This window comes from Zophobas morio, unplaced genomic scaffold (genome assembly GCF_036711695.1).
Source record: "Zophobas morio isolate AGI-343-1 ecotype UQ-CSIRO unplaced genomic scaffold, CSIRO_AGI_Zmor_V1 ptg000002l, whole genome shotgun sequence".
Classification (NCBI taxonomy): domain Eukaryota; kingdom Metazoa; phylum Arthropoda; class Insecta; order Coleoptera; family Tenebrionidae; genus Zophobas; species Zophobas morio.
The window spans coordinates 147,629-174,318 of NW_026972107.1; the positions used below are offsets into that span (position 1 = coordinate 147,629).

The window sequence follows — 26,690 nt, forward strand, 5'->3', positions numbered from 1 at the left end:
AAGATTTTTAAAAAACTCTTTTGTTTTGAATTTGAAGTACTCTTGAAAAAATCTTTGGGACTCCTTGTGTTTTGTTTTTGAAGTGGTTTTAAAGAATCTCAGGGATTCCTTGTCTTGTTTTTGAAGTAGTTTTAAAGAATCTTAGGATCCCTTGTCTTGTTTTTAAAGTAATTAGAAAGAATCTCGGAAACGTCTTGTTCTGTTTTTGAAGTAGTTTGAAAAAAATCTAATATCGTTCAGTTCTATCTCAGCAAGTGATAGCCCCACCCACCCACCCTTTATTTTCTTAGGAAATATATCATTTACCAAAATCAGTCTCATCTTATCAAGATTCACTTCCTCGATCCGTAAAAAATCCATTAATATTATTACGACGGTTTCTCGTGCATCAACGAAGAACTGTTAATATAAAAATTCAGATGATAAAAATTGTGGATACAATGGTAACGAGTCTGTTTAATCTCCGGAAAATCGAGTTCACTTTCGACCTGACCTCCACTAAACTGACCGCTAATGCGCCCCCCTTTAATAGAAACGTCCCATAATAAGAAATCGTGCACCGTTTCCGCACAAACTTCTTTCTCCGGACTAAGCCCCGGATTACGATGAGTAATGGACTTTATTCTTCGCCGGATTGGCCGAAGCCGGCGGAACCCTTCTATTTAAATTAAATCACTACCGTCCACGATAAGACCAACCCCATCCACCAGCCGATCGATTCCCCGAATATTTCGACGATGATGTCGCGCCTCGTGTCACTTATAATTTACGTTTATAACGAAGTAATTTTCTCTAAATGAAATTCCTTCGCACCTGGTACCCGACCGGTCGGAATTAGGAAGTGAATTTATGCCTGGTAGAGCGGCGTTCCGAAGATTTACAAAGACGGAGAAGAGTTCATTTTTTCGAGAGAGGAGGGACATTCTGTCGGGGAAAATGGCCGAGGTGGCTGGAGATGACCTCCGAACCGGCTGCCGGATTATTCCGGAGACATCAAACACAGGTGGAGATAAGCTGAGGGCCCAGTCAACACGGTTCGGATACGCGAAATCCTCCAAGAAAACAGATTATGGCCATTATCGATTCGGACACGTTACGCACCTGGGGGAGGGGGCGGCAGCCAGGAAGGAGTGCGGTTTGAATGGGGAGGAAGGGTCGCACTACCGGTGCTCCGCCACAAGTCGTTAAAGAGCTACTTCTCGACTTTTTTAATTATTAGAAATACTTCGGACAAAACTATGCAGACTTGTTGGAATTTGTGTAATAAATATTTCGCGTTTGAGGAGGGGGTTGTTGCACCTACAACGCATTTCCGGCAGTGTCTATTTCGAAATGAGCATTTCGCGTCTTTGGCGCTTGGCAAATTGCCGGAGAGATTTTTGCGTCTGGTTGAGTTTTTACGCGATATTACGGCATAAGCTAAGTTATCTCAAAAACGCTTAAGCATGATAAGACTAGGAATGGGTTCGCTATCAGTTTTTCGTCGATCGAACGAATTAAAAGAAAAAGTATCCGCACTGGCGGTGAAAAATTGTTGGGTTAGTTAGGAGATTAAAGTTGGGAGCGGCACTCGTCTTGGCTTCGCCGCTCCGTTCTTCCGCTGATCATCTTTAATGAAATTTCATCCGCTAACAAAAATAAACCGTGCCCTGCAGGTAGTGTGTAAAAACGTTTATTTTTTCTCGTCATTCCGTGTACTTAGTTCTGTTTTATGTTTTCGACGGAGCAAATTACCCTCGCGAAAATTATCCAAACACGTCGGATTTTTTTTAAGAATCAGTGCGAAACGCCGCAAACGAGACGATCTAGTGCGACAGGGTTTTAATTGAAAATAAACACTTTTAAGAGGACTATTTGGCAAAGTGCCTAGCAAGTTTGTAACGTCTGGCTTTTATTTTTCCGAAGCTTCCGAGTGAGATTTACAAAACGCGAAGTTTTAATCAATCTCAAACGAAAATCATTTGTTTTCCATTAATATGCAAATGATCTGTCGAAAACAATGGAAACTAATTAGAAGACTTCAATAATTCAATGGAAGTTCGTAATTGAAAAGGGAGGAAAAACATGCTTTTTCGGTCGCGCGATAAAAAAATTAATTACAAAAATGCACGACGGAGCGGCACATGCAGGCTGCACGCGGACGGACCGCTGCGACGACGAAGTGAGTGTGCCGCTCGGTCTGCAACAAACCGCACCGACATGCAAAATTCGCCCTTATTCACACTCGTCCCTTAATCAAATCGACTTACTAATTTAAGTCCGGCCCATTTGAGCGTCCTCTGCAACTTGGCCGCTTTGCTCGTGTCTATCAGCACCCTGAAATCGTGACATTCGCGGTCTCTTATTAGGTTTTCATCACTTTTTCCGTGTTTTTCCACTTGGCGTGCTTCCTGACAAAGCTCCCCATTTTCGCCCGAATGGTTTTCCATCGCTTTCGGCATCTGACGGATTATACATCAAACAACTCTCTCGTCTCTTTCCGTCGATCGGATTCTGCCGTAAAGAGGTGTCTAAACGCGAAACCAACAATTTTGTCGAAGGCCAGACGCACACTGTTGGTAAATTGGGTGGAATACACGCGGACATGTCTGGATTGTATATTTAGCCCGGTCACGTGGCCGCCTCTTGAAACCGACGAGATTCGGAAAGTCTGGAAGAGGTAATTAGAGCGAAGCGGCTGGAAGAAAGACGGTTTTTAGTTTCTCGACGAACGGACGAGCTGCGGTTTCTGGTCAATCGGAAACGTATATGAAATATTCAAGGAGAAAAAAATTCCCACGGGAGCTGGCATCGCGGCCAAGTTTTGAAGCGACGTTCGGATTTTTAACTTGTCTATTACAAAGTCACCAAACAATATTAACCCATCCCGTCTTGACGTCTCTATTAGTGCCTCATTACGAATTATTAAAATTGGAATAACTCCCGTGAAACTTTACCGCAGCGTGGCAAAAGCACTCTTCATGCTCGAGGAAGTTCTCTTCAGAAACTGGGTTAGTTAGCACCGCAACTTTAATTGCAACAGCCTCTCTAATAGGGGCGTTTTGAAGACTCCTCTTGTCTAGACGGCATCCTTTTAAGTTTTTACCGAGGGTGAACGTACAGATGGAGGGATTTGTTAGTGGATATTATCAATCGGTGGAGAAGTCAGTGCTTCAGTCGAGTGGTTTTTTTGCTCCTTTGTGAAAGCGAGACTTCAGTTCTGACATAATCCACGGATGAGTGACGAAAGCATCGACTCCGATTTGATCCGGTGATGCATAAATAAATCAATGAACTAGCAAATTAGAGAGGTGGGTGGATGTGCGCGATTTATGATACAAATTTGCTCGTTTGACGGAAATGTGATTCCCTGGGTTAAATTATAACCGTATCGGTGTCGAATGCACTTCTGGCGGTCGCTTTAAAATATTTATGTTACAAGCGGAAGCGGTAAAGGTTACGCAAAAACCGTCGTTTGTTTTCCTTGGACGGATTTGCTGGTTGGGTTATTTTTCGGACCAGATGAGCAAGAAAATGTATTTTGGGTTGCATTATCTCTTATCTAAAATTAGAAGGATTTAGAAAGTCAGTTAAGCAGGTTATTGAATCTTCATTTAGATCTGGTGTTTATTATCAGTAAATATAGACGGGAATGGGTAATTAAAGGCATTAATAATGGCCAAACACAAGAACCTGCTTGTTTAACAGGTACCTGAATAGAGGTGAATAATAATTTATGGCTGCTTCAAGTACAGGCTATTTATAGGTCATTCAATATTAAATTTAATTAGTTTATATCTCGGCTCTGCGATGTCGATGTCATATCTGTCGCGCTCCACTTTATCATCCTGCTCTTCTTATCTTTGCAACGCTAATGATGTCGCACCTTTTTCTATAAAAAGTTGTCATTCGTGACGAATGGTCGCGAGAACGAGGTGGAAAAAATAACCTTCTGCGTTACAGATGAGGAATTAAAACGATATTAATGTACGATTGACATTCGACCGCAGAAAAAGTGAATGTCGATTTTGTGGTGACAAAACGTGGTCCAATGTTATCATTTCGACAAACCTACAGCTGTAAAACTGTGCCTTAAGGGGACTCGCTAGACGAGGTATAACATTTTTTTGGTTTTTTGTATGAAAAAATGATATTAATATAGATGTATGATACATCAAACTGCAGCTTTTTTCATATTCTAGAGCGCAGAGACCAGTTCAATCAACTAAAAAAATATGGCTGAGGAATATCGTAAAAAAAACACCATTGTATGTTTTCTTTTCAAGTTTTTTGAGTCATAACCATCATAGAATAGCTTGAAAATTCGCACATGGATAAAACATCACTTTTTACAGGGCGCAGAGTCATTAAATGTCTGTTAGTGGTACAATTTGTTTAAATAATAATGTGTTTATTAAAATCAAAATATACCACAAATTAATGCAAAATACGTCGAATAATTTTATCAGGAATATCAGAGGAAAATTAATGATCTATTGGTTGCCATCTTTTTACATATTTCTTCGTTTTTTTCTATATTAATTCCTTTGGGTGAAATATTTAAACCATAATCGCAGTCGGGATCAGCATACGTACATTTTTTACGACATATTTTTTTTACGAATACTTTGTCATAGACGAACAATATTTTTAGGATTTTTTCACTGTTTCGATTCTTTAATTTTCCTTCCATTTTTAGGTTTTTCAATATTTCGTTTCTTCAATTTCTCAAATTTTTGATATTGTGTTTTCTGGGTTTTTAAATTTTTCGATATTTTAATTTTTCAGTTTTTAAGTTTTAGGTTTTTAGATTTCTCACTATCTCGACTTTTCGATTTTTCAGTTCCATGATTTTTCAATTTTTCGAATTTTTAAATTTTAGATTTTTTGTTTTCTTTGATATTTTGAGTTCTCGATCATTCGATTTTCTGAGTTTTCAAGCTTAGATTTTTTTGTTGTTCAATTCTTGGATTTTTAATATGTTTGTTTTTTAAATTTTCCTATTTTATCAATTTACTGGGATTTCAATGTTTTGATTTTTTGATTGTTCAATTTCTCGATTTTTTGAATTTTTAGTTTTTGATACGATTTTTTTTTTCAAAAATTTTCAGTTTTTCAATTTATTGACCTTACGATACTTCAGTTTTGCTCGATTTCGATTTCTGAATTTTTCGACATATTAGGTACTGTCGGCATTTTTCAATTTATCGATTCTTCGATTTTTCGATTTTTCATATTTTCGGTTTCTCGAATTTCTTCACTTTTCGATTTCTCAATTTTCCGATATTTCAGTTTTACGATTTTTAATTTTTTTATTTTTCAGTTTTCAATTTTTGACGTTTTTAAATTTTTCGATTTCTCAATTTTTCGATTAACTGATTTCTTGATTTTCCCATTTCTGTATTTCTCGATTTTTCAATTCTTTCTTCAATTGTGATTTTTCAATTTTTGATTTCTGAATTTTTCAATGTTTCAGTTTTGGATTTTTTCACTTTTCCGATTCTTCAATTTTCTTTCCATTTTTCAGTTTTTCAAGACTTCAGTTTTGAATTTTTTCACTTTTTCGATTTTTCAATTTTCCTTCCATTTTCAGTTTTTCAGTATTTCAGTTCTGGGATTTTGCAATGTTTCTGTTCTTCAATTTTTCCATTTTTTGATGTTTCGATTTCTCGGTTTTTCAATTTTTAAGTTCTAGATTTTCCGTTAATTTTTTTGTTTTCCTTGATGTTTTGATTTCTCGATTATTCGATATTTCAAGTTCTCGGTTTAGATTTTTTGGTTTTCCAATTCTTCGATTTTTAAATTGTTTAATTTTTAGATTATTCAATTTCTCGATTTTTAGATTTTTCAATTTTTCGGTTTACCGATTTTTTTTTTCATTAAAAATGTTTTAATTTTTCAATTATTAACTTTTCGATTTTTCAATTTTGGTCTAATTTGATTTCTTAATTTTTTGATTTTTTGACTCCTCTACTGTTGATGTTTTGATTTCTCGATGTTTCAGTTTTTGAACATTCCGATGTTTCGATTTTTCGACTTTTTGGCTTTTCGAATGTTCAATTTTTTGATTTTTGAATTTTAGATTTTTGTTTTTTTTTTTGATTTTTTGGTGTTTCGATTTCCCAATTCTTCAATTTTTCGATATTTTACTTTTTCAATTTTTCGAATTTTTAAATTTTGGATTTTTCTTTTCTTCTATTTCTCAATTTTTGGATTTTTTAAATTTTACATTTTTCGATTTTACTATTTTTTGATGCTTGGATTTTTCAATTTTTCAAGTTTTCAATACTCAATTTTTCAGGATTTGAATAGTGAGAACTTTTCAATTTCTGGATTTTCAATTTTCAGATATTTTTATTTTTTTATTTTTTTTAATGTTTCGATTTTTGGGTGTTTTGATTTTTCGATTTTTCCGATTTGTTGTCTATTTTAAGTATATTTCATTTTTCAATTTGCGCCTTCTGCGGGAGTATTATTTGTTGTGCTGCACTTGACGGGCGAGGGAAGTTCTGTCGAAATAATCTTCGACCAATTTTTATACTTAGCACGTAGGGTTCTTACTAAGCATTCCTTATTCAACCGAACAGTTATCAATTTAACTAAACAGCTATTATTTCACCCAGCATATATTATTTTTACTGAGAATTTATTTTTTAACTGAGCATTTATTATACAACTTAGCATTTATCATTTTTACCGAGCAAAAATACAGAGCGTCAGGTAGATTTAAAGAAGAATTGCTGGTTGCGTTTAAGGCAACAAATGGCGCCCAATTCAAACTTGTTTCTCGTCTAGCATTCGCCCTTAAGAGTGCAAATGTACAGACAGCAAGGTGCAAATTTTTACTGCGCTTGGCAGGCTTACAACTGTGTAACTGTAGCTTAAGAGAAACAATAATTCTTTTCATTACAAATTCTACCCGATTGAGTTCTTCAAGAGATTTTAATTGGTCTCAAAATTTGACACCCGTGACATTCTCTCGGAATGGAGTCCATACGTTACGTAAACGCTTTAACGGGTCCAAAACAGGCGGTATTCGAAAACTCTTTTTTTACTAATAATAATAATGCGGCTGTTAAAATGCCCGGAATGCCAGTCTTAATCGGTTCGTTTACTTATATTTGAAAAAATTCCCTCGCTACTCGGAAACCGGCACTTCCCTTAATTAAAAATTTCCCCCCCTCGTCTCTCCTAATCGCATTTCCAAACACCGAAACCGAATTTATTCCCACAATAAAAACGTAAAGATGTCCGAAAAAAAGCCCGAAACGTTTATTGACGTCGTAAATTTCATTTTTAACACCTCGCCGGTTCTAGAATTCGTGTAAGGAACGGATTCCCATTATTGGGCAAACGGCGCGACATTCTTTCGCCGAAAAAAAGTCTTTATTAAATTCGCCTCTAGCCCGAGCAAACTTTTTTCCATTTTCGTGGCCAGTTATTAATTAAGTTGTTGGAAAAATTACAAGTTTTAAGGGAAAGCCGCCAGGTGGCGGCGCGCCGGCTAATGAGGAGCCAATTAATGGCAGGTTTATTACGGGGTGCATCGTCGTTAATTAATGGCGGTGGCGGCTCGTCTTCCGGAAGGGCAATTTAGGTAATTTGGCGAATTTTCCGGATGTTTTGAATAAACATTTCTTGTGGGAGACCAGAGCAGCGCAAGATTGGGGCGAATGTTGCCGCCACGGCTTCCATATTCAGCAGTGAATCTCCATTACAAATGCGTTACACACAGCAACAGCTTTAATTTATACGGTGAGGCTGGGAAAAGTTTTCCGCGCGTTAGAAAAACGGAAGGAGAAATTAGTTGTCTTGGGGTTTTTGCGGTTTTGGACGTGGCATGTTTATGGCCGACAAGGTGCAAAGAAAGAGCGACTTCGATTGCTCCGGTTTTAACGAAACTAACTTAAAAAGAAACTCGAAGGTCCAGGAAGTTTGAATCTGCGCCTGGTCAGACTTGTATGCGCACACCCACCTCACGAAGCATAGAGCACCAACATTACCATTATTTACGTCTTGCCCAGCACATGAATGCGCAATAAACGCAGCCACTCCCATGCAAGCACAAGATTTTTATCTCGGCGGCTTCTTGAATGGGCCTCCGCCCGCTTTTACGAATGTCAACACGCAAATCACCTCTTCATAATCGAATACCCACATCTGACCTCCGGAGCCTCAAATTGTTTAGTTTTTGTTCGTTGGCAACGTTAAGTGGGACAAGGTCTTGCGACTCTTCGGGGACGTTTTTTCGATTTTTCCCACAGTCGTGCGAATCTCGAGATTCCGCGCCGCCACTGGTCGGCCGGTTCCTTGATTAGTTAAGGTCGAGGGCTTGCGAAAGCTGATTATCGTGTGTACCTTTCAGAGTGGAATCGTTAAATACGCAAGGAAACTTTTGATGGCCTCCTAAAAAGAGATTATTACTGTAGCTACTCTTAAATTTATATAAAAAGGACCCGAGAGACGCTACGATTCTCTGAAAGGAACGCATTATTGAAGAGGTGAAGTTTCGGGATCTTGATGATGGTCTTCTTGTTTCCAACTCGTTCCAAGTAAGGAGAGTTGGAGTTTAAATTTGCTCCGTTATGTGGATAATTTTAATTTCGGCTTCGATTTTTTCTCACAGAGGTAAGACTTTTGATGAAAAAAGTTCCCTGTCCTTTATTGGATGTGGAGTCGCAGATTTCAGAAGAAAACCTTGAAATGCGAAAAGTTGCCGATAATCCTCGGTGTGCAAACAGAAGCTCGCCTTCGGGATAACAGGTTTGTTATAATCCAATACAGGGGATTTTTTAATAATACACGGCCATCCGAAATGTAAAAAAATGTCATTTTTGGTTTGACGAAAATGGGGAGCAAGTTGATAATTCCCTGATCCCGGAAGTTCCGAACTAGCACTAGCTCCACTCCAACTCGTCCCGCATCCCCTAACTCCACTTAAGCTGCGGTTTCACAGTGCCACGTCCCATTATTACCATATTACTCAGCGTCTGTCCACGTGACGCATATTAAGGTGTGTTTTAATAAACCGTCTCGCGCCGCCCCACTAAATCCCTGATATGCACATAATGCCCGATTTAAATTTCGTGTCTGTCGTTTTGCGCGCGTCGCGTCTAATGGTCATCCATCCGGGTGTGAAACCATTATTTTCCTCCCATAATATTTCACGTCACCGCAAAATGACGCTCGTAATAACAGGGAATTTGAAAATGCGACGACTGGAGGAGAAGAAAAAACTCAACCAGTTCCTGACGTGTCCAAAAATAGACGCCGTGGGTTGAACGACACGTAATAGCGTTCCCAAAATAAAGATTCTTTTGGGCGGCAAAAAATCGCCGAAAAAATTATCGACAGTTTATGCGAAATTCCGCGCTCGGTGGAAGTGGGGCTATTATTTATGACTTTTTTGTTGTGTTGTCGGACGGCGCTTGTTCGTCGAGCCGTGGATTTTTTGTGGGAGGATCTTTGTTGCTTCACACCAAGTAAATCTAATTTTATTATGCAGTTCCTAGACACGATTTCAATTAGTAGAAGCGAAGTAATCATGAAGTACCAGTCGTGTTGAGAATTGAATTCGGCGGTTTGTGGGAAATGTGTGGAAATTTATGGACGCGATTCGTCATGGACGGATGTTTATCGACGAGAAAATACTGACGGAGCGAGCGAAGCTCGCGACTGCAACTAAACTTATTGGTGGGTGGGCGGGGCTTATGTTTTTGCTTTTGTTTCTTTCTTAATATTTGTAATCTTCTTTCTGCAACAAAAAACTTAAAACATGGTCAAAATGGTACATTTTCGTAGAGGAATATATTTAAAAATTATTCATTCCTTCTCAGACCGAGGGTCGGGACATATTGCAAAATCCGTATTTTCCTGCAAAAATTTTTAAACATGTTTTAAGTTTCGTGTTGTGATAATATATGCCCCACCCACCCACCCTATCTCAATTGTGATGATTTTTTTTATTCATTGAGAGTTAGGGGGCGGAACATAACTGCCAAATCCATATTTTCGTACAAAAAATGGCCATTTTAGACACGTTTTAAGTTTCTTGTTATGACGAAATTATCACGTATAAAAAGAGGCAAAATATAAGCCCCGCCCACCCTCCCTCTACTCATTGTGACGATTTTTTTTATTTGTCGTAAGTCGGTGGGCGGAGCTTAGTTCCGAAATCTTTATTTCTCTACAAGAAATTACCATGTGAAACATATTTCTAATTGAAAGAAAACTTCATTACAAAAAAAGCCAATGATCAAAATTTTTCTGAAAGAATTTTGTCCTCTATAAAATTTTTTTCAGGCTCTAAATCGTTTGAGGTTGAAGTTCAAATGAATTAAAGATATTCGATTTCAGAAAATTTTCGTTCGTTATATTAGCGTTAATCCAACGAAAAAAGGTGTGAATTCTATAGAATTTTCCATAGATGGTAAATCTATAGTAGTTTTTGTGAAGGGGTTTCATATAAACTAGAACCAAATGGACAAAGCTAGATTTTCAGAGAAATTTAACTTCATTAATAGGATCAGTAATGACATCGTAAATATGACGAATTTTTCCGAAAAAAATTGTCTTCTATAGAATTTTTTCAGGTTCTAAATATTTTGAAGTTGAAGTTGAATGAACTAAAGAAATTCGATTTCAGAAAATTTTCATTCGTTTAAATTAGCGTTAATCCAACGAAAAAAGTCTGAATTCTATAGAATTTTCCATAGATGGTAAATCCACAGCAGTTTTTGTAGACCTAGAATCAAATCGACAAAGCTATATTTTGAGAAAAGTTTTAGTTCGTTTATAAGGTCGGTGATGACATTGAAAAAATGACGGACTTTCCCCAAAAAATGTTGCCTTCTATAGAGTTTTTAACAGGTTCTAAATCTTTTGAGATGGAATGAAGTTAAGAAATTCGTTTTCAGAAATTTTCATTCGTTTAAAGTGGCGTTAATCCAACGAAAAAAGGTCTGAATTCTATAGAATTTTCCATAGATGATAAATCTATAACAGTTTTTGTAAAAGATTTTCGTATAACCCAGAACCAAATCGACAAAGTTACATTTTCAGAAAAGTTTTAGTGCGTTTATAAGGTCGGTGATGACATTGTAAAAACGATGAATTTTACCCCAAAAAATGTCTTCTATAGAATTTTTTTCAGGTTATAAATCTTTTGAACTGGAACTTCAAATAAACTAAAGAAATTCGATTTAGAAAAATTTTCATTTAGATAAAAATAACGTTAATCCATCGAAAATTGGTCAAACTTCCATAGAATTTTCCATAGATGGTAAATCTATAGTAGTTTTTTTAAAGGGCTTTCATATAAATTAGAACCAAATAAACTAAGCTAGCTTTTCAGAGAAATTTAAGTTTGTTAATAAGATCAGTAATAACATCGTAAAAATGACCAATTTCTCCGAAAAAAAAATGTCTTCTATAGAGTTTTTATCAGGTTCTAAATCTTTTGAAGTGGAATGTAAAGAAATTAAATTTCAGAAAATTTTCATTGGTTTAAAGTAGCGTTAATCCAATGAAAAAAGGTCTGAATCTATAGAATTTTCCATAGATGATAAATCTATAGCAGATTTTGTAAAAGGTTTTCGTATAACCCAGAACCAAATCGACAAAGTTATAATTTCAGAAAAGTTTTAGTTCGTTTATAAGGTCGGTGATGACATTGTAAAAATGATGAATTTTGCCCAAAAAATTTTGTCTTCTATAGAATTTTTTTCACGTTATAAATTTTTTGAACTGGAACTCCAATAAACTAAAGAAATTCGATTTGAAAACATTTTCATTTAGATAAAAATATCGTAAATCCATTGAAAATTGGTCAACCTTCCATAGAATTTTCCATAGATGATAAATCAATAGTAATTTTTGTAAAGGGCTTTCATATAAATTAGAACCAAATGAACTAAGCTAGCTTTTCAGAGAAATTTAAGTTTGTTAATAAGATCAGTAATAACATCGTAAAAATGACGAATTTTTCCGAAAAAAATGTCTTCTATAGTTTTTATCAAGTTCTAATTTTTTTTTTTTTGTGGAATGAACTAAAAAAATTCAATTTCAGAAAATTTTCATTCGTTTAAAGTAGCATTAATCCAACGAAAAAAGATCTGAATCTATAGAATTTTCCATAGATGATAAATCTATAGCAGTTTTTGTCAAAGGTTTTCGTATAACCAGAACCAAATCGACAAAGTTATATTTTCAGAAAAGTTTTAGTTCGTTTATAAGGTCGGTGATGACATTGTAAAAATGGTGAATTTTCCCCAAAAAATTTTGTCTTCTATAGAATTTTTTTTCAGATTATAAATCTTTTGAACTGGAACTTCAAATAAACTAAAGAATTTCGCGTAACTACGCGAAAGCTGCAAGCTAATGACTCATACACATATGTTTAACGTCACATGTCTAACGACCAATGACACGCTTAGCCACGCCCTCCAGCGACTTAACCTTAACACTTTCGCCGTTTCGTTTTAAAAGCAAAATACGCGAAACAGCTTTCGGATTAGAATATCCTTTTAAAGTGTTGAGTGTTGGATGTAATTTACTTCGAAGGCAAAAGTCAAAAGAAATGTTTCCTTATAAATCCACATTACTTCCCTCAAGAGCGCCACTTCCCGCTCTCTTCCGTTCCATTTTCTGAAAGCTAATTTCTTAATTCCAGTTTTAAACTCCACTACTGTACACCCACACCGAGCTCAAACAAATGTAAATTTAATTTCGCGCAAAAAATGCCCTTCCTTTTTCCCGTATGTGATTTCGTCGCCTTACAAAGGATCAGTCCTGACGAGTAGAGGCTTTGATGTTCGCAAAAAGCTCCTTTTGAGGAATTTTCATAATTTAAGCCTTTCGGACCGATCGGCGTGTTTAGACGGTTCGCGTCTTAATGATCCCACACTGTGAGAAAGTCGGCCTCTGCAGCTGAAATTTATCCGCAGAACGATTTTCGTTTTGTACTTGGTCGTGCTCGCGAAGCAGCTCGCCGATGCGTTTCTTTGTTTCGAGGACGATTGAAATTGGAGTACGAAGTTTAGTATTCAATATCTGGTTGACCGAGCTTCACTCGGCTCGTTTGGTAGTATTAGATCAGATTAGGACAGATAAATATGCGTATAGTATGCATTTTGAAGTACACGCGCTAGTTAAAAATACACATTAAAAAAGAAATTCCATAAGCAGTCTTTGTTTTAAATAGTGATGAGTGACATGTAGAGATTAAAGAATGGAAAACTGGAATTATTGCTTGACATTTTTATTAAAATCTCATTTGTTACCCAAGTTCTCTCTCTGTCGTTCTCTTTTTTTCCTAGTTCTCTCTCTCGACTCTAGAAAAAGGTCACAACCACTTTCTTACTGCCAGAATGGTTTCGCCTCTGGTGTGATTAACATACTGAGTTACCGTGCTCTTTTGCGTTATTCCTAATTTCTCAATCTCAACCCTGCTCCCGAAGATGCCACTTACGAAAGTGTGCGAAAAGTTGAGCCCAAAAACTGAAATAATACGGTCCCATCCCGGAAAACAATCACATATTGACCCTGACCGTCGAACCTCTGAAATGAATGCTTGACAACATAACCTTAACTCAACGCACTTTCGTGTGCCTTTTATCCGCTCACTGTTTAGTTTTCCGTAAATTTTGTTACCTCAGAGGGTGAATTTTAACGTCCTCTATACAGTGGAGTATGTTTCGGTACGTACAATTGAAGATAAAAAGGTACGTCAAACGTACTGTCAGACTGTCACCCAAACTTCTCTTATAAAACAATCTCGTGTTCGTGTAGTGTCATCCGATGTTACCTAGCAACGAATATAATTCACTGCCTGAAAATTGCTGAAAATGTATGAAGCTGTAATTTTCAGAAGTTAAAACTATGATGAATCGATTTCTTGACCCAAAAAACCCCCAACCTGTAAATTTCATCGAAATCGTTAGAGCCGTTTTCGAGAAACCCATTATATATATAGATATATATTTATATATATATATACAAACTTTGCTCGTTTAATAGTATAAGATTTAGTAAAACTGAGCTTAATCCATTTAATCGGATTCCCTTCGGGCGCTGCTTTAGTGACTTTAGGCGTATTTATCAAAACTCATTTTAATTGTAAAATTGAGCGAACGTGATGTTGTTATTAAATTTATGTTGTAGTTACGGAGTACCAGAGATGGAATAATACCGGCGGGCCGGCGGTGAAACTTCCAACAACGCTTTGAGAATTTCGGCGGAGAAAAAAGCAAAGTTAGAAGGTTTTTTAGATTCAAAATTTCTTAAGGCGCGAACCGCGGGCCGCTAGATGGCGCTCCATTTTGCGCGTTGCGCATCCCGAGTGACATCTGTCACTTCGCCGGGTCCAGAGAGCGGGCGAAGCCGGCCCCTGCCATCTCTCCGTTGCTCTTCCTTGTAAATTTACACACAATTAAAACAACCGTTTACGACATCATCATGCAAATGAAAATAGGAATTAGCACGCCCCCATTGTTCGCTTTTATTTATTAGCTTGCGTTTAAATCCCCCGCTCCGGCGTATGTTCACTTATCAACGTCCGCTTCTTTCATGCGCCCCCGCCGGCTCCCGGTGACGTCTGACGTTCCTCGCCAACTTCCGACACGTTAGCACCGATACCGGCAGAATGCGTCCCATTGTGTTACCGAGGCCCCGTATGTCTCCCCCAGTCGCGCTGATTGCGCGGTATTGTCGGGATTTTTCATTGTGAGGCGGCAGTGGTGCCACCCGGAGCCCGGAAACGGCCGAAAATCCCATTTACCTGTCAATCGATGGAGGTTATGTGACCTTGCTGCCATTATCGAATCGGCTAGTTCAAGGCTATCGGGTTGTGGTATGCCGGCGATTCGCGGGTGTTCCACCATGGGCGACCCGATCTGCTCCAAGACAACGCGCATTATTAAAGCTGACCTTGGCGATGGGAAATTTATCGTCGCATTAAACTCGAGTCGCTCCGCCGGAAAATCGGCCGAGTTTTTCCAAAGAAATCTCATCATATTTGCAAATTGATATTTTGAGTTGTTTCGAGTTCGGGAATTGGATTTTCGGCTCCACATGCCGGATCGAGTCGAGTCGGTAACGAAATTTCGCATTTTCTTATGGAGAAAGAAATGTTCGTTGAAATTTCACGCTCCAGATGTATGGGCCGATAGCTTTTAATGGGGCACGACTTTCGTGATTAAGACCATATCGCAGACATACCAACGATGGTAAGTTATAGCCGCTTCTAAATATGGGCACGGGTAATCGCAGATCTGGATTTGAAGGACCGACGGGCTGCAATGACTCATTAACGGCGCATTTTGGCGCCTACCGCAACTAGAACCTTTAGAAGGGTAAAAAATGTTTGAAAATCGAAATGCACGCCTTATTGACAACAAAATTACATACTTATTATTATTATGTAACTGGATATCGTATAATACTCGATTTAAATATGTTACTAATTACGGCGCTAAAGAGCTGCTTACACAATTATTTCAGTCCGAGCAAGCAGTCTAACTCAGCTTCGCTTCATAATTTAATAATGTCTTCTGATATAACAATCTCCCGCTTTTTGAGAAATTGCTATAACAAAACACTAAAATCACCAACTCTAACTTTTTTTTGTGTCCAATTACCTCCTCATGAGATAACTAGAGCTTTTCGAAATAACACTAATTGCTCTGAATTATGTTCCTTTATTTCACTATATCGTAGGTACATTAACTTGCTCTATTGAGTACTTCTGCAAACTAGTCACCTCTCATGACTCTTTACTCTCGAAGTACTCACTTTTACATTAACTTGCTCTACTGAGCACTTCTGCAAACTAGTCACCTCTCATGACTCTTAATTCTCGAAGTACTGACTTTTCTTAAACTAACTTAGAATTATAAAGACTCGCATTCTCCCTCTCAATCATACAAAGTCCCAATCATATTCAAAATATTCATTCGACAGTTGATCCTACAACCAATCTCATTTAAACTAAATCGTAACCGATATTGTTAAATCCGTTGTAGAACCGTCGTTTCCCAATTCGCTCTGGTCATAATTATGCACTAATTGTAGAAAAGTTCGTTTGTAATGATTTCATCGCTTTCAACGGTTTTAACGAACTCTTCCAGAAATATCCTAATGAAAAATATTATAACACTTCGTTATTTAAAACACTGACGACGAAAAACCGGGCGCTTTTTAGTGTCAGCAATCCCTTTTTACTTCCCGAGCGTAAGCAAAGGAAGTATTGTAATCGAGTCCGTCGGCCGACTCTCTACTTTTACGTTTTCTCGATCTTTCATGACCCCTAGAAGACGAAGAAATAGGTCTCCTATTTCCGTCTGTCTGTCCGTCTGTCCGTCCGTCTGTCCGTCTGCCGTCCCGGATTTTTATTAGACAGATAATCTCCGAAAGTACTCGACCGATTGTTGTGAAATTTTGTACTTATATTAAGAATATCATGTAGATGGTAAAACGCTAACCAAAATTTGTCTAATCATCCCCACCACTAATGCGATGACGTCACTTCAAAATTGTACATAGTAAATGGGTTTTCAATTGTATAAAATAACATAGTCCTACACATGTAGTTTACAACTCTGAATCGACTTTTCACCCGAAACGTCCAGATTTTTGGAAAAAAAATCAAAATTATAAAACAACATTTTGAAATTTAATTTTTAATCTGCTAACCAGAATGCTTTGAAATGTTGCAGATGTTTTAAGGCTATAAAGAGCATCATAAATCTTTAGTCAAAAAATATTTGCTTATCCCCTCCAAAAACTTGATGACGTCAGCTCAAAAGTTTGTGGAATAAATCATATCTAAAATGTACAAAATATGATGAGTCTGTACTTGTGATCTATCACTCCATTCATATTTTTGGATTTGCATATGCAGGGTGACTCAAAAAAATTAATGAATGCGTAAATATATTTTATTGATTTAATCAGGAACTACAAAACCGAATGCTCTGAAATCTTGCAGATGTTTTAAGGTCATAAAGAGCATAATAAATGTTTAGTCAAAATATATTTGCTTATCCCCTCCAAAAACTTGATAACGTCAGCTCGAAAGTTTGCCAATAAATCATATCTAAAATGTACAAAATATGATGAGCCTGTACTTGTCATTTATCACTCCATTCATATTTTTTGGATTTGCATATACACAGTGACTCAAAAAAATTAATGAATGCGTAAATATATTTTATTGATTTAATCAGGAACTACAAAACGGAATGCTCTGACATCTTGCAGATGTTTTAAAATTATCATAAGCATGGTAAATTTTTGATCAAAACGTATTTGGTCGTCCCCCCTAAAAAATTTATGACGTCACCACAAAATTTTGCTGAATAAATCCTATCTAAAATGTACAAAATATGGTGAGTCTCTTCTTGTGATTTATCATTCCATTCAAATTTTTTCGATTTGCATATACAGGGTGACTCAAAAAAATTAATGAATGCGTAAATTTATTTTATTGATTTAATCAGGAACTACAAAACCGAATGCTTTGAAATCTTGCAGATGTTTTAAGGTTATAAAGAGCATAATAATTTTTTAGTCAAAATATATTTGGTTATCTTCTACAAAAAACTGATGACGTCAGCTCAAAAGTTTGCCGAATAAATCGTATCTAAAATGTACAAAATATGATGAGTTTGTACTTGTGATTGATCATTCCATTCATACTTTTGGATTTGCATATGCAGGGTGACTCAAAAAAATTAATGAAGGCGTGAATTTATTTTATCGATTTAATCAGGAATTACAAAACCGAATGCTTTGAAATCTTGGGAATATTTTAATGTTATTATAAGCATGGTAAACTTTTGTTCAAAATGTATTTGTTCATCCCTCCTAAAAAAATTGATGACGTCACCCTTAAATTTTGCTGAATAAATCCTATCTAAAATGCAAAAAATATGATGAGTTTGTACTTGTGATTTATCATTCCATTCATATTTTTTAGATTTTCTTAAGAGGTGGTTCAAAAAAATTAATGAAGTCAATTTATTTTATTGATTAAATTAAAGGCAACACTTATTATTAGTATTACACCCCAACCAACCCAATTTGGTAGACACAAAATTTGTTAAAGGAAAAACTCGGTTGAAACATAAGGGTAGCATCGCTTATTTACATCGACTTTAACATTACAGACCTGCATTTGTTTTATGCGATCACTTGGTTCCGCGAATGTGAAATAGACATGTTTATAATCAACCAATTGTGAATTTCACCGTCAAGAATTAAAATAAAACCCAATGTTTTATATAATAAGCGGAAGTCGAAGCAATAAAACCGATGGTCGTTTTGTTTACAGTTTCTCTGTTTGACTTTCACGTATGCTGTTACGCTTGTCATCTTAAATTAAGAATGTTTATACATAAACGATTTTCAGTTGCCGTATACGCGAGTAAATTGTTTCGTTATTTAATTGATTATAAAAAATCAATATTCAAAACGACCCAATTCATTTTCCCGAAAATTTGGGAATACAACAATTTTATTCTTAGTATTACACTACATCTATCCCAACTGATATACGTGTCCTTGCAAAAATGTTGATGACGTCATCGCATTTTTTTTTAAATTCCCACTACAAAAATGTAATGAGAAAAAAACACAATAGCCATGCAGTCGTCAAGTTTCCGACAGCGAGGGAAGTACTGTCTAAACTCTTTAGACCAATTTTTTTAAATCGTCCCGACACAACCCAGCTCGAACTTTTAACTTGGAAACTACGACTTTCGCTGTTTTTTTCGTCGGCGTGCGCCATCTTGCCAAAAAAGAAACGGGACACTCGTTCAATATTCGCGAAAGAATTCGTAGTGTCACTCGAGTTCCTGGGTCACGTCGCGTAATATCGGCCACGTTTCACTAAGAACCGGAAGAAATCCTCGAGTCTTTTTGCCTTTTGCAAGAAGTGCGCCGATATCACGAAACCGCATTTTTGTCCTTCCGACACGACGCAATTACTACGCCGTAAAAATTCTCCTTACAATCATAACTCCGGGAGATTTACGTCCGAGAGTAGCGGAACTCGCGTAATTGAGTAAAAATCGGAGATGGTCTATAAATTCGCTTTAAAGGCGGATCATCATCAAATATTTACGTTCGAATTGACTTACCGTTTCACCGAAGTGATCTGGCTCCTTCATACCATTTCTCTTTTCGTAAGTCCCTCCTGAAACAGAGAATAGTAAGTAGTTACGGTGCGCTGAATTCAGGTAGTCGGAGCTAGTGGATGGAATAAGTATTGAGGATGTGAACGCGGACTGTGGTCTTGCATGGGACGCCTATGACGCGCGAGTTTTTTCTGTGTATATTATATGGTTTATCCTCATTTTGGGATGAAAGCGTTCGTTTGGCATTTCGCTCGGTTACAGAATTAATGTGTCTGATTAGCATTTTTACGTAAATCGGCTGCCGGGCGCCGGTAGCCTCGATATCTCCCACATCGGTGTCAAGTTGAACGAATCGATTTCTCAAAAACCTCGTGTTTTGCAACGGCTGCGAAGGAATTCGCCGGCGACAACCGCACCGAATCTGCCATAATTACGCTCGACATTTAAACGACGTGCCTGACAACTTGCAAAATCGCCCAAGAATTGGAACACTGGATGGAATAGCGAGGAATTATTTATCGACCGACTAAATCGATTAGGATTATTCCCGGTTACTTTCTTTATTAAGCTTAATCCCGCAGCGACTTGAATAAAATATGACTAGATACAGCTTCCTCGAAAACGGGCGCACATAATGGGGAATGATTGCCTCTCTATAACCCAATACATTCGTCGTCTACATCCGTAATCCCCCACAACCACAAAGTTTTCCGCGCTGCATTCCGTCTTGTTGCTCGGGGGGTAATTGATTTTGCCGGGAGGAGGCTGGTCCGAAGCCGAGAAGCCGAAAACGGCGCGAATTTTCTGATTTCGCTGTCGCACTAGAATTACAAAACGTCGTTAGCGGATGAAATACGCAGGATCGAACTCCCTCGGGACCTGCGACGTTGGACAAAGTCAGAGTTTAGTACTTGCTTTTGGATTCAATTTCTCGGCTGCGGGCTTACATCGTTCGATCTCTGGATGGAGTACAAGTTGTACAATCGCACGCAAATGTTTTGAGCCTATGGGCGGATCGTTTTTGCCTGCCCTCACCGAAGAAGGTGGTCCAAATCCTTCAAGGGCAGAATTTGTAGGTAGGCTCAAACTACAACGAAATTTACATTTGGTAAGAAATATTTATGGCTCACACCAGTTCTCTCGAATTTGTCGGAGAAGATTTAGCAGGTAGTTGTTCTCATAAAATAATGAATAATCGAATAATTTGAAATCTTGCAGATGTTTTAAAGTCATGATAAACATGATTTAATGAAAATATATTTGCTTATCCCCTCTAAAAAATTTATGACGTCACCTCAAAATTTTGCAGAATAAATCCTATCTTAAATGTATAAAATATGATGAGTTTTTATACTTGTGATTTATCACTGCATTAATATTTTTTAGATTTGATTATACAGGGTGTCTCAAAAAAGTTAATGACTGAGTCAATTTATTTTATTGAAGAAATCAAGAATAGCAAAACTGAATACTTTGAAATATTGTAGATGTTTTGAAGTTTTTGTAAGCATGGTAACTTTTTCGAAAATTTGATTAATCAAATATGCGCAAAATCAAAAATCGGAAAAACTGAAATTCACTAATGCAAAAAACAGAAAATCGAAAAATACGAATCGTAAAAATCGAAAATCTAAAAATGGCTAATCAAAAAATCGAAAATTCAATGAATCAAATACCTAGGTCGATCGAAAAGTGGAAATTCACAAACCTCAAAAATCGAAAAATCGAAAATTGAAAAACGGGAAAACCAAAAAATCGAAAAGTCAAAAATTTGTAGTATTGAAAATTAAAAAAATTGCAAAGCCTAAAAACTGAAACGAACAGAAAATTTAAAAAGCAAAAAATTGGAAAAACAAAAATTCGAAAAATCTAGACTCGAAAAAGTGGAAAATCGAAAATCTGAATAAAGAAACTTGGAAATTCTGAAAATTGGAAAATCGAAAACCAAAAAATCGGGAAGTAACAAAATTGAAGTCTAACAGTTGAGAATAGAAAAACTGAAAAACCGAAAATTCTAAAAATCGACAATGGACAAATTGAAAATCGCAAAATTTAAATCGAACAATTGAACATAGAAAAATCGATGAATTGAAAAATCGAAAATTCGACTACTCAAATTTTCTAAAAATCGAAAAATCATAAAACTGAAAAATCCAAAATTCTAACGATCGAAAGTCTGAAAACTGAAAATCGAAAATTCTGAAAAGCGGAAAATAGAATATCGAAAAATTTAAAAGAAAGAAAATTGAAGTCTAAAAACCGAAGAATGGAAAAATTAAAAATCAAAAATTCGAAAAATCAAAACCGAAAAATTCAAAGATTTAAAAAGAAAATCGAAAATTGAAACTCGAAAATTTGGAAAATCGAAAAGTAAAAAAATTGAAGTCTAAAAGCTGAAAAATGGAAAACTGAACAATCGAAAATTCGAAAATCAAATATCGAAAAATCGAAAAGCCGAAAAATCGAAAATTTGATAAATCAGATATGCGAAAAACAGAAAATCTGAAAATACAAAACTGGAAAATCAAAAATTTAAAAATGGAAAAACCGAAAATCGAAAATTCAATGAATCTAATACGTAGGTCGATCGAAAAACTGGAAATTCACAAATCTGAAAAATCGAAAATTTGCAAGATTGAAAAACCGAGAATTGAAAAATCAAAAAACCGAAAAATGGAAAAATGAAAAATCGAAAAATAGGAAAACCGAAAATTCAAAAATTCATAATATTGAAAACTCTAAAAGTCGACAATTCAAAAATCAAAAAATTGGAAAGTAAAATAATCGAAAAATCGAAAAGTAAACAAATTGCAAAGCCTAAAAACTGACGAACAGAAAAATCGAAAAATCGTAAAATCAAAAAGTGGAAAATCGAAAACTGGAAATTGAAAAATCGAAGATTGGAAAATCGAAAAATCGAAAATCGGAATATCGAGAATCGACAAATTAAAAAACCGAAAAACGAAAAATTAAAAAATCGGAAATCGAAAAATGAAAAAAAAAAAAACGAAAATTCAAAAATCGAATAATCCGAAACTAAAATAATAGAAAAGTGGAAAAGTAAAAATTGCAAAGTCTCAAAACTGACGAACAGAAAAATCGAATAATAAAAAAAAATCGAAAAATATCTAAAAATGGAAAATCGAAAATCGGAAAATGGAAAAACCGAAAAATTGAAAAATCAAAAAATTGGAAAAATGAAAATCGAAAAAACGACGATCGAAAAAAATAAAAAAATCGAAAAGTAGAAAATCGGAAAGTAACAAAATTGAAATCTAAAAGCTGAAGAAGGGAAAATTCTAAAAAGCAACAATCGAAAAAAGCAAAATTAAAGATTGAAAATTTGAAAAATGGAAAATCGAAAACTCGAATATCGAGATTTTGAAAAATCGTAAAAATGATAATCGAAAAATCGAAATGCTCAAAAATCGAAAATTCGATTAATCAATATTCTAAAAATCGAAAAAACGGACACAAATCCACAAATCTGAAAAATCGAAAATCAAAATACGAAAAATTAAAAAACCGAAAAATTGAAAAATCCCAAATCGAAAAATGGAAAAACCGAAAATTCAAAAATCAAACTATCGGAAAGTAAAATAATCGAAAAATGGAAAAATAAAACAAATTGCAGAACCATAAAAACTGAAACAAACAGAAAAATCGAAAAACCAGAAAAGCGGAAAAACGAAAATCGAAAAATCGTAAAATCAGAAAATGGAAAATCGAATAATCGAAAGTTGAAAAATCGAAGGTCGAGAAATAAAACAACCGAAAAAACGAAAAATTTAATGATTAATGGAAAATCGAAAACTCGAGAATAGAAGAATTAAAAACGTAAAATCGAGAATTCAAAAATTAAAAAAATCGGAAAGTTAAATATAATCGAAAAATGCAAAAAAATTGCAAAATCTAAAAACTGACGAACAGAAAAATCCAGAAATCTAAAAATGGAAAAACGAAAAATCGAAAATCGAAGTGATCTTTTTTTGAGACAGGCTGTATAAGAAATCTAAAAAATATTACTGCAATGATAAATCACAGGTATAGACTCATCATATCAAATTTTACGATGACGTCATGCATTTTTTGGCCAAGATAAGCAAATACATTTTGAGCGTGGCTTTGAAAGTATTCTTCGACTTTCGTTCCATTTCAAAATTTACTCTTTGTATATTTCAGTGGTCACAACGAGTTCACTAACTACGCTGAAGTATGCGAAGATTAAATTTGTCACCGAAAAGATGTCAGTCGAAGAACGTTCGGTCCGGTGTTACACCTCGACTCAAGAGAGACCGCAGTAAAGGATAACAAATGAAACGGATAAAGTCAAACATGATTGATAAACTTTAAACCAAATTTATGAAGTTTATAAACTGAACATTTTTTTTTGTTTTTTGAAATGTATTACACTTCAAAAAATGTCCGTGACATATTTTAATATGAATTTTATAACTATGGTTGGCACAATTAGACCTAATATTAGTGTGATTTTGAGCATATTCTCGATTTTATGAGAGCAGAATAGGTTTTTTTTTGTAATTTTATAACTTACGGAAACTAATAGTACATCACAGATATTGCAAAAAAAATTGGGCTCAGGTTCCAACTAATTGACAAGATTTCAAAGTATTCAGTTTTGCAATTCTTGATTTCTTCAATAAAATAAATTGACTCAGTCATTATTTTTTTTGAGTCACCCTGTATGTATAAACAAATCCAAAAAATATAAATAGAATGGTAAATCACAAGTATAGACTCATCATATTCTGAACATTTTAGATAGGGTATTTATACAATTAAAACTAATTCAGAGTAAAATTTGGTCAACACGTAAATTTCGTTGTAGTTTGAGCCTACCTACAAATTCTGCCCTTGGACGATTTGGGCCGCCTCCTTCGGTGACGATCGGCAAAAATGATCAGCCCATAGGCTCAAAACATTTGCGTGCGATTGTACATCGAAGATAACCGGTCTCATTTATCATAGCCAAGAAACCGGGTGAATGCTTGTGACATCTTGGATTTGAATATGAAACGTTTACGGAGAAAAGGGTAAACATGACGCCACTTTGTTTCTCAGCGAACATCGAAAACACAAGCGAAATGTCGTCATTTACTACTACTATTATTAAATCGTGAAAAACGTTCCAGTCAAAGAGCAACATTTCTGTCACCAACTCCCGCGCCAGCGGTAGTCGCGACGTCAGCATCCCCATCATTACGCATTGTTTCGATCCCCTGCGGCATGTTGACCCGGGTTCCTCCGCCCCCTATCGACTCCTCGTCAGCTAATGGCACGTTGTATTAGGGTTTGAAGCTTCATCTCCGTTCCGACGTAGGTATCATCACACCGGATGCAGCAGCTCTGCAATTTGCGAAGCGTCGCCGTCAAGCCCCCGTTTCGGAAATAATGTGGTGTCAACCTTGGTTAATCGAGGGTTATTCGGCTTAATGGCTGGTGTCTTTGATGGGAGTTATCGGATTCGCCTGATGAAACTGCAGATTCGTAACGAGATTAACAACAAACTGCGTTTCAGGAACGTCGCAATCTTGCTGAATAAACGAATCAGAACGCCTCCGTCATGCTAAAGCAAATAACTCAACTCGACCGTGAAGGTTCCGCCGATAAATCGCCGAAAACACGACGGCATTGTGGACGCGGAGGCAGGGGGACGCTCGTTGGGATTACGATTAAATGGATTGTTTTAAATATGAAAATGCGAGTGTCGAAGGCACGGCAAACAATAAAACGTGCAAGAACAGAGTTATGATTTATGCGAATTCTAACGAACAACGCCATAGTGACCATCTTTACACGTAAAAATAAATAAATCTGATATGTCGGTGCGCGAAAGTGGCGCAGTCGGTGGGATGCAGTTGGACTCCGCGTCCCCGAGAATTTTCATCGCCTTAATGGGGCAATTAATTTGGGGCGACGGGGCCGAGTCCCGCGGCCCCCACGCGCTTGGTCGGCGCCCCGCTCTGGCTTTGTGGCTGGCAAAAGGAATGCCATTTAGCCTAATGGCAATCTTGTGTATTTCGCGGCTTTTCCGATACAGCTGCTATTTTCCGTCGGCAACATTTAAAATTTTGCAGCTGCTCGCGCAAATTTAAATACGTAATGCGTGCATCCAATTATCGCTTCCTTCATGTTTCGAAGCGTCTGCATCTCCAGTCACGCGAAATCTCCATTCCGACGCACACGATACACAGTCGTAATTGGCGCATTTTCGTTAATTAATGGCGGTTTCCACCTCCGTGGGGCTGCATTGTTTCGTAAAGACAATACAGTTGTTTATCGCGCGTTTCTTTATTGCGGAGTGATTGATGGGGTTATTGTTTTGCGATAAATTTCCATCGTCGCGGAAAACCTTGAACCGAGCGACTGAATCAGTTGTAATTGTTGTTTTTTTTTATGGGGCGCGAGCTCGGCTAAACGGAATTTTTGAGCGCGTTAAATGGCGCATAGTCGAGCACATTTGCACGTTACACGTACAATTAAAAATGAATAGTCGCGTAAAAGCGGCGAATATGCAAATGTTTTTTTCAGACGATCCACTTACTCGCCGGACCGTGAGTTTTTCTGGCGGGATGGCGATAACTTATCACAATGAATAAATTAACATGGGAAAGTTCTTGCGTCGGTGGGACCCGAAGGAACAATTGTTACGCGGACGTACGATTACGGGTCGTGTTATTGAATCGGAGGCTAAAAGGTTACGTCACAAAGAACTTGTGTAATAGACACAATAACGACTTTAATTTGCTCCAAACTACTTATCTTGACAGGGGGAAAGAAATCGTTCCATTGTGCTTAATCCGGATCCACAATGGCATATTCCCTTTCTCCGTTCGCCTAAATAATTTAAATGAGAGCGATAAATAATTTGGCCCGAAAATTACTCCAGGCCCTCCTTCACAATCCGGGAGTATCAAGTCCAAATCTTCACTACTGACTCCTGAATAATTTATTGCAACTAATATCTCGACTGTCGTTTCGCAGACTCAACATTTAATTCAATGAGATGCGGCTCGGCGAAGAAAATTTATTCCTGATTCATTGCTGAATATAATTCTCCGACGTCTTGCTTCAAACGACGTATTGTATATGAACGCCATTAGGGAAAGTCCCCCGTTGCGAAACAGAATTCGCGAAAATGACGCCACGGGAGGGTGACGTCACTGCGGAAACCGGGCGCGATTGACAGGTAATTGGGGACACGCTGTGAATCGCCGCCGAGTTCGAATCCTTCGGGCGCCACCTTTTTTTTACCGACTTCTTTCCATTTAAATGCAAATGTCGCAATATTGCTCTCCGGTTTGTTTAATCGCGCCATGTGAGCGTGGCACTTTTAATAAATTCAAATCTCGACGCATTTTGTGCAGCCCCGTAGCTAGAAAACTTATTCAGGGGGGGCAAGTTTGTCGACAGAGGGGGCTTCATGTAAATATTTATATTTTAATAATACACTCAGATAACTACTTTATTTTTTCTGAGTTTTTATATTTGAAAGAACATTAAAATAATTGGAAACGTCGATTTTTCACGCTAAATTTTCGTAAAAACCTGTCGAAG

The 26,690-nt window shown here is 36.6% G+C and overlaps 1 protein-coding gene across 3 annotated transcripts in view; it reads right to left on the reverse strand.

Annotated features, from left to right (window-relative positions):
- LOC135123038 (apoptosis-stimulating of p53 protein 2) overlaps window positions 1-26,690 on the reverse strand; it is a 223,369-nt gene that overhangs the window by 46,403 nt on the left and 150,276 nt on the right. For all 3 annotated transcript variants that reach the window (XM_064047560.1, XM_064047539.1, XM_064047568.1), the window contains one exon: window positions 19,116-19,171. In XM_064047560.1, coding sequence (XP_063903630.1) covers window positions 19,116-19,171 — 56 coding nt within the window. The remainder of the gene's footprint in view (window positions 1-19,115; window positions 19,172-26,690) is intronic.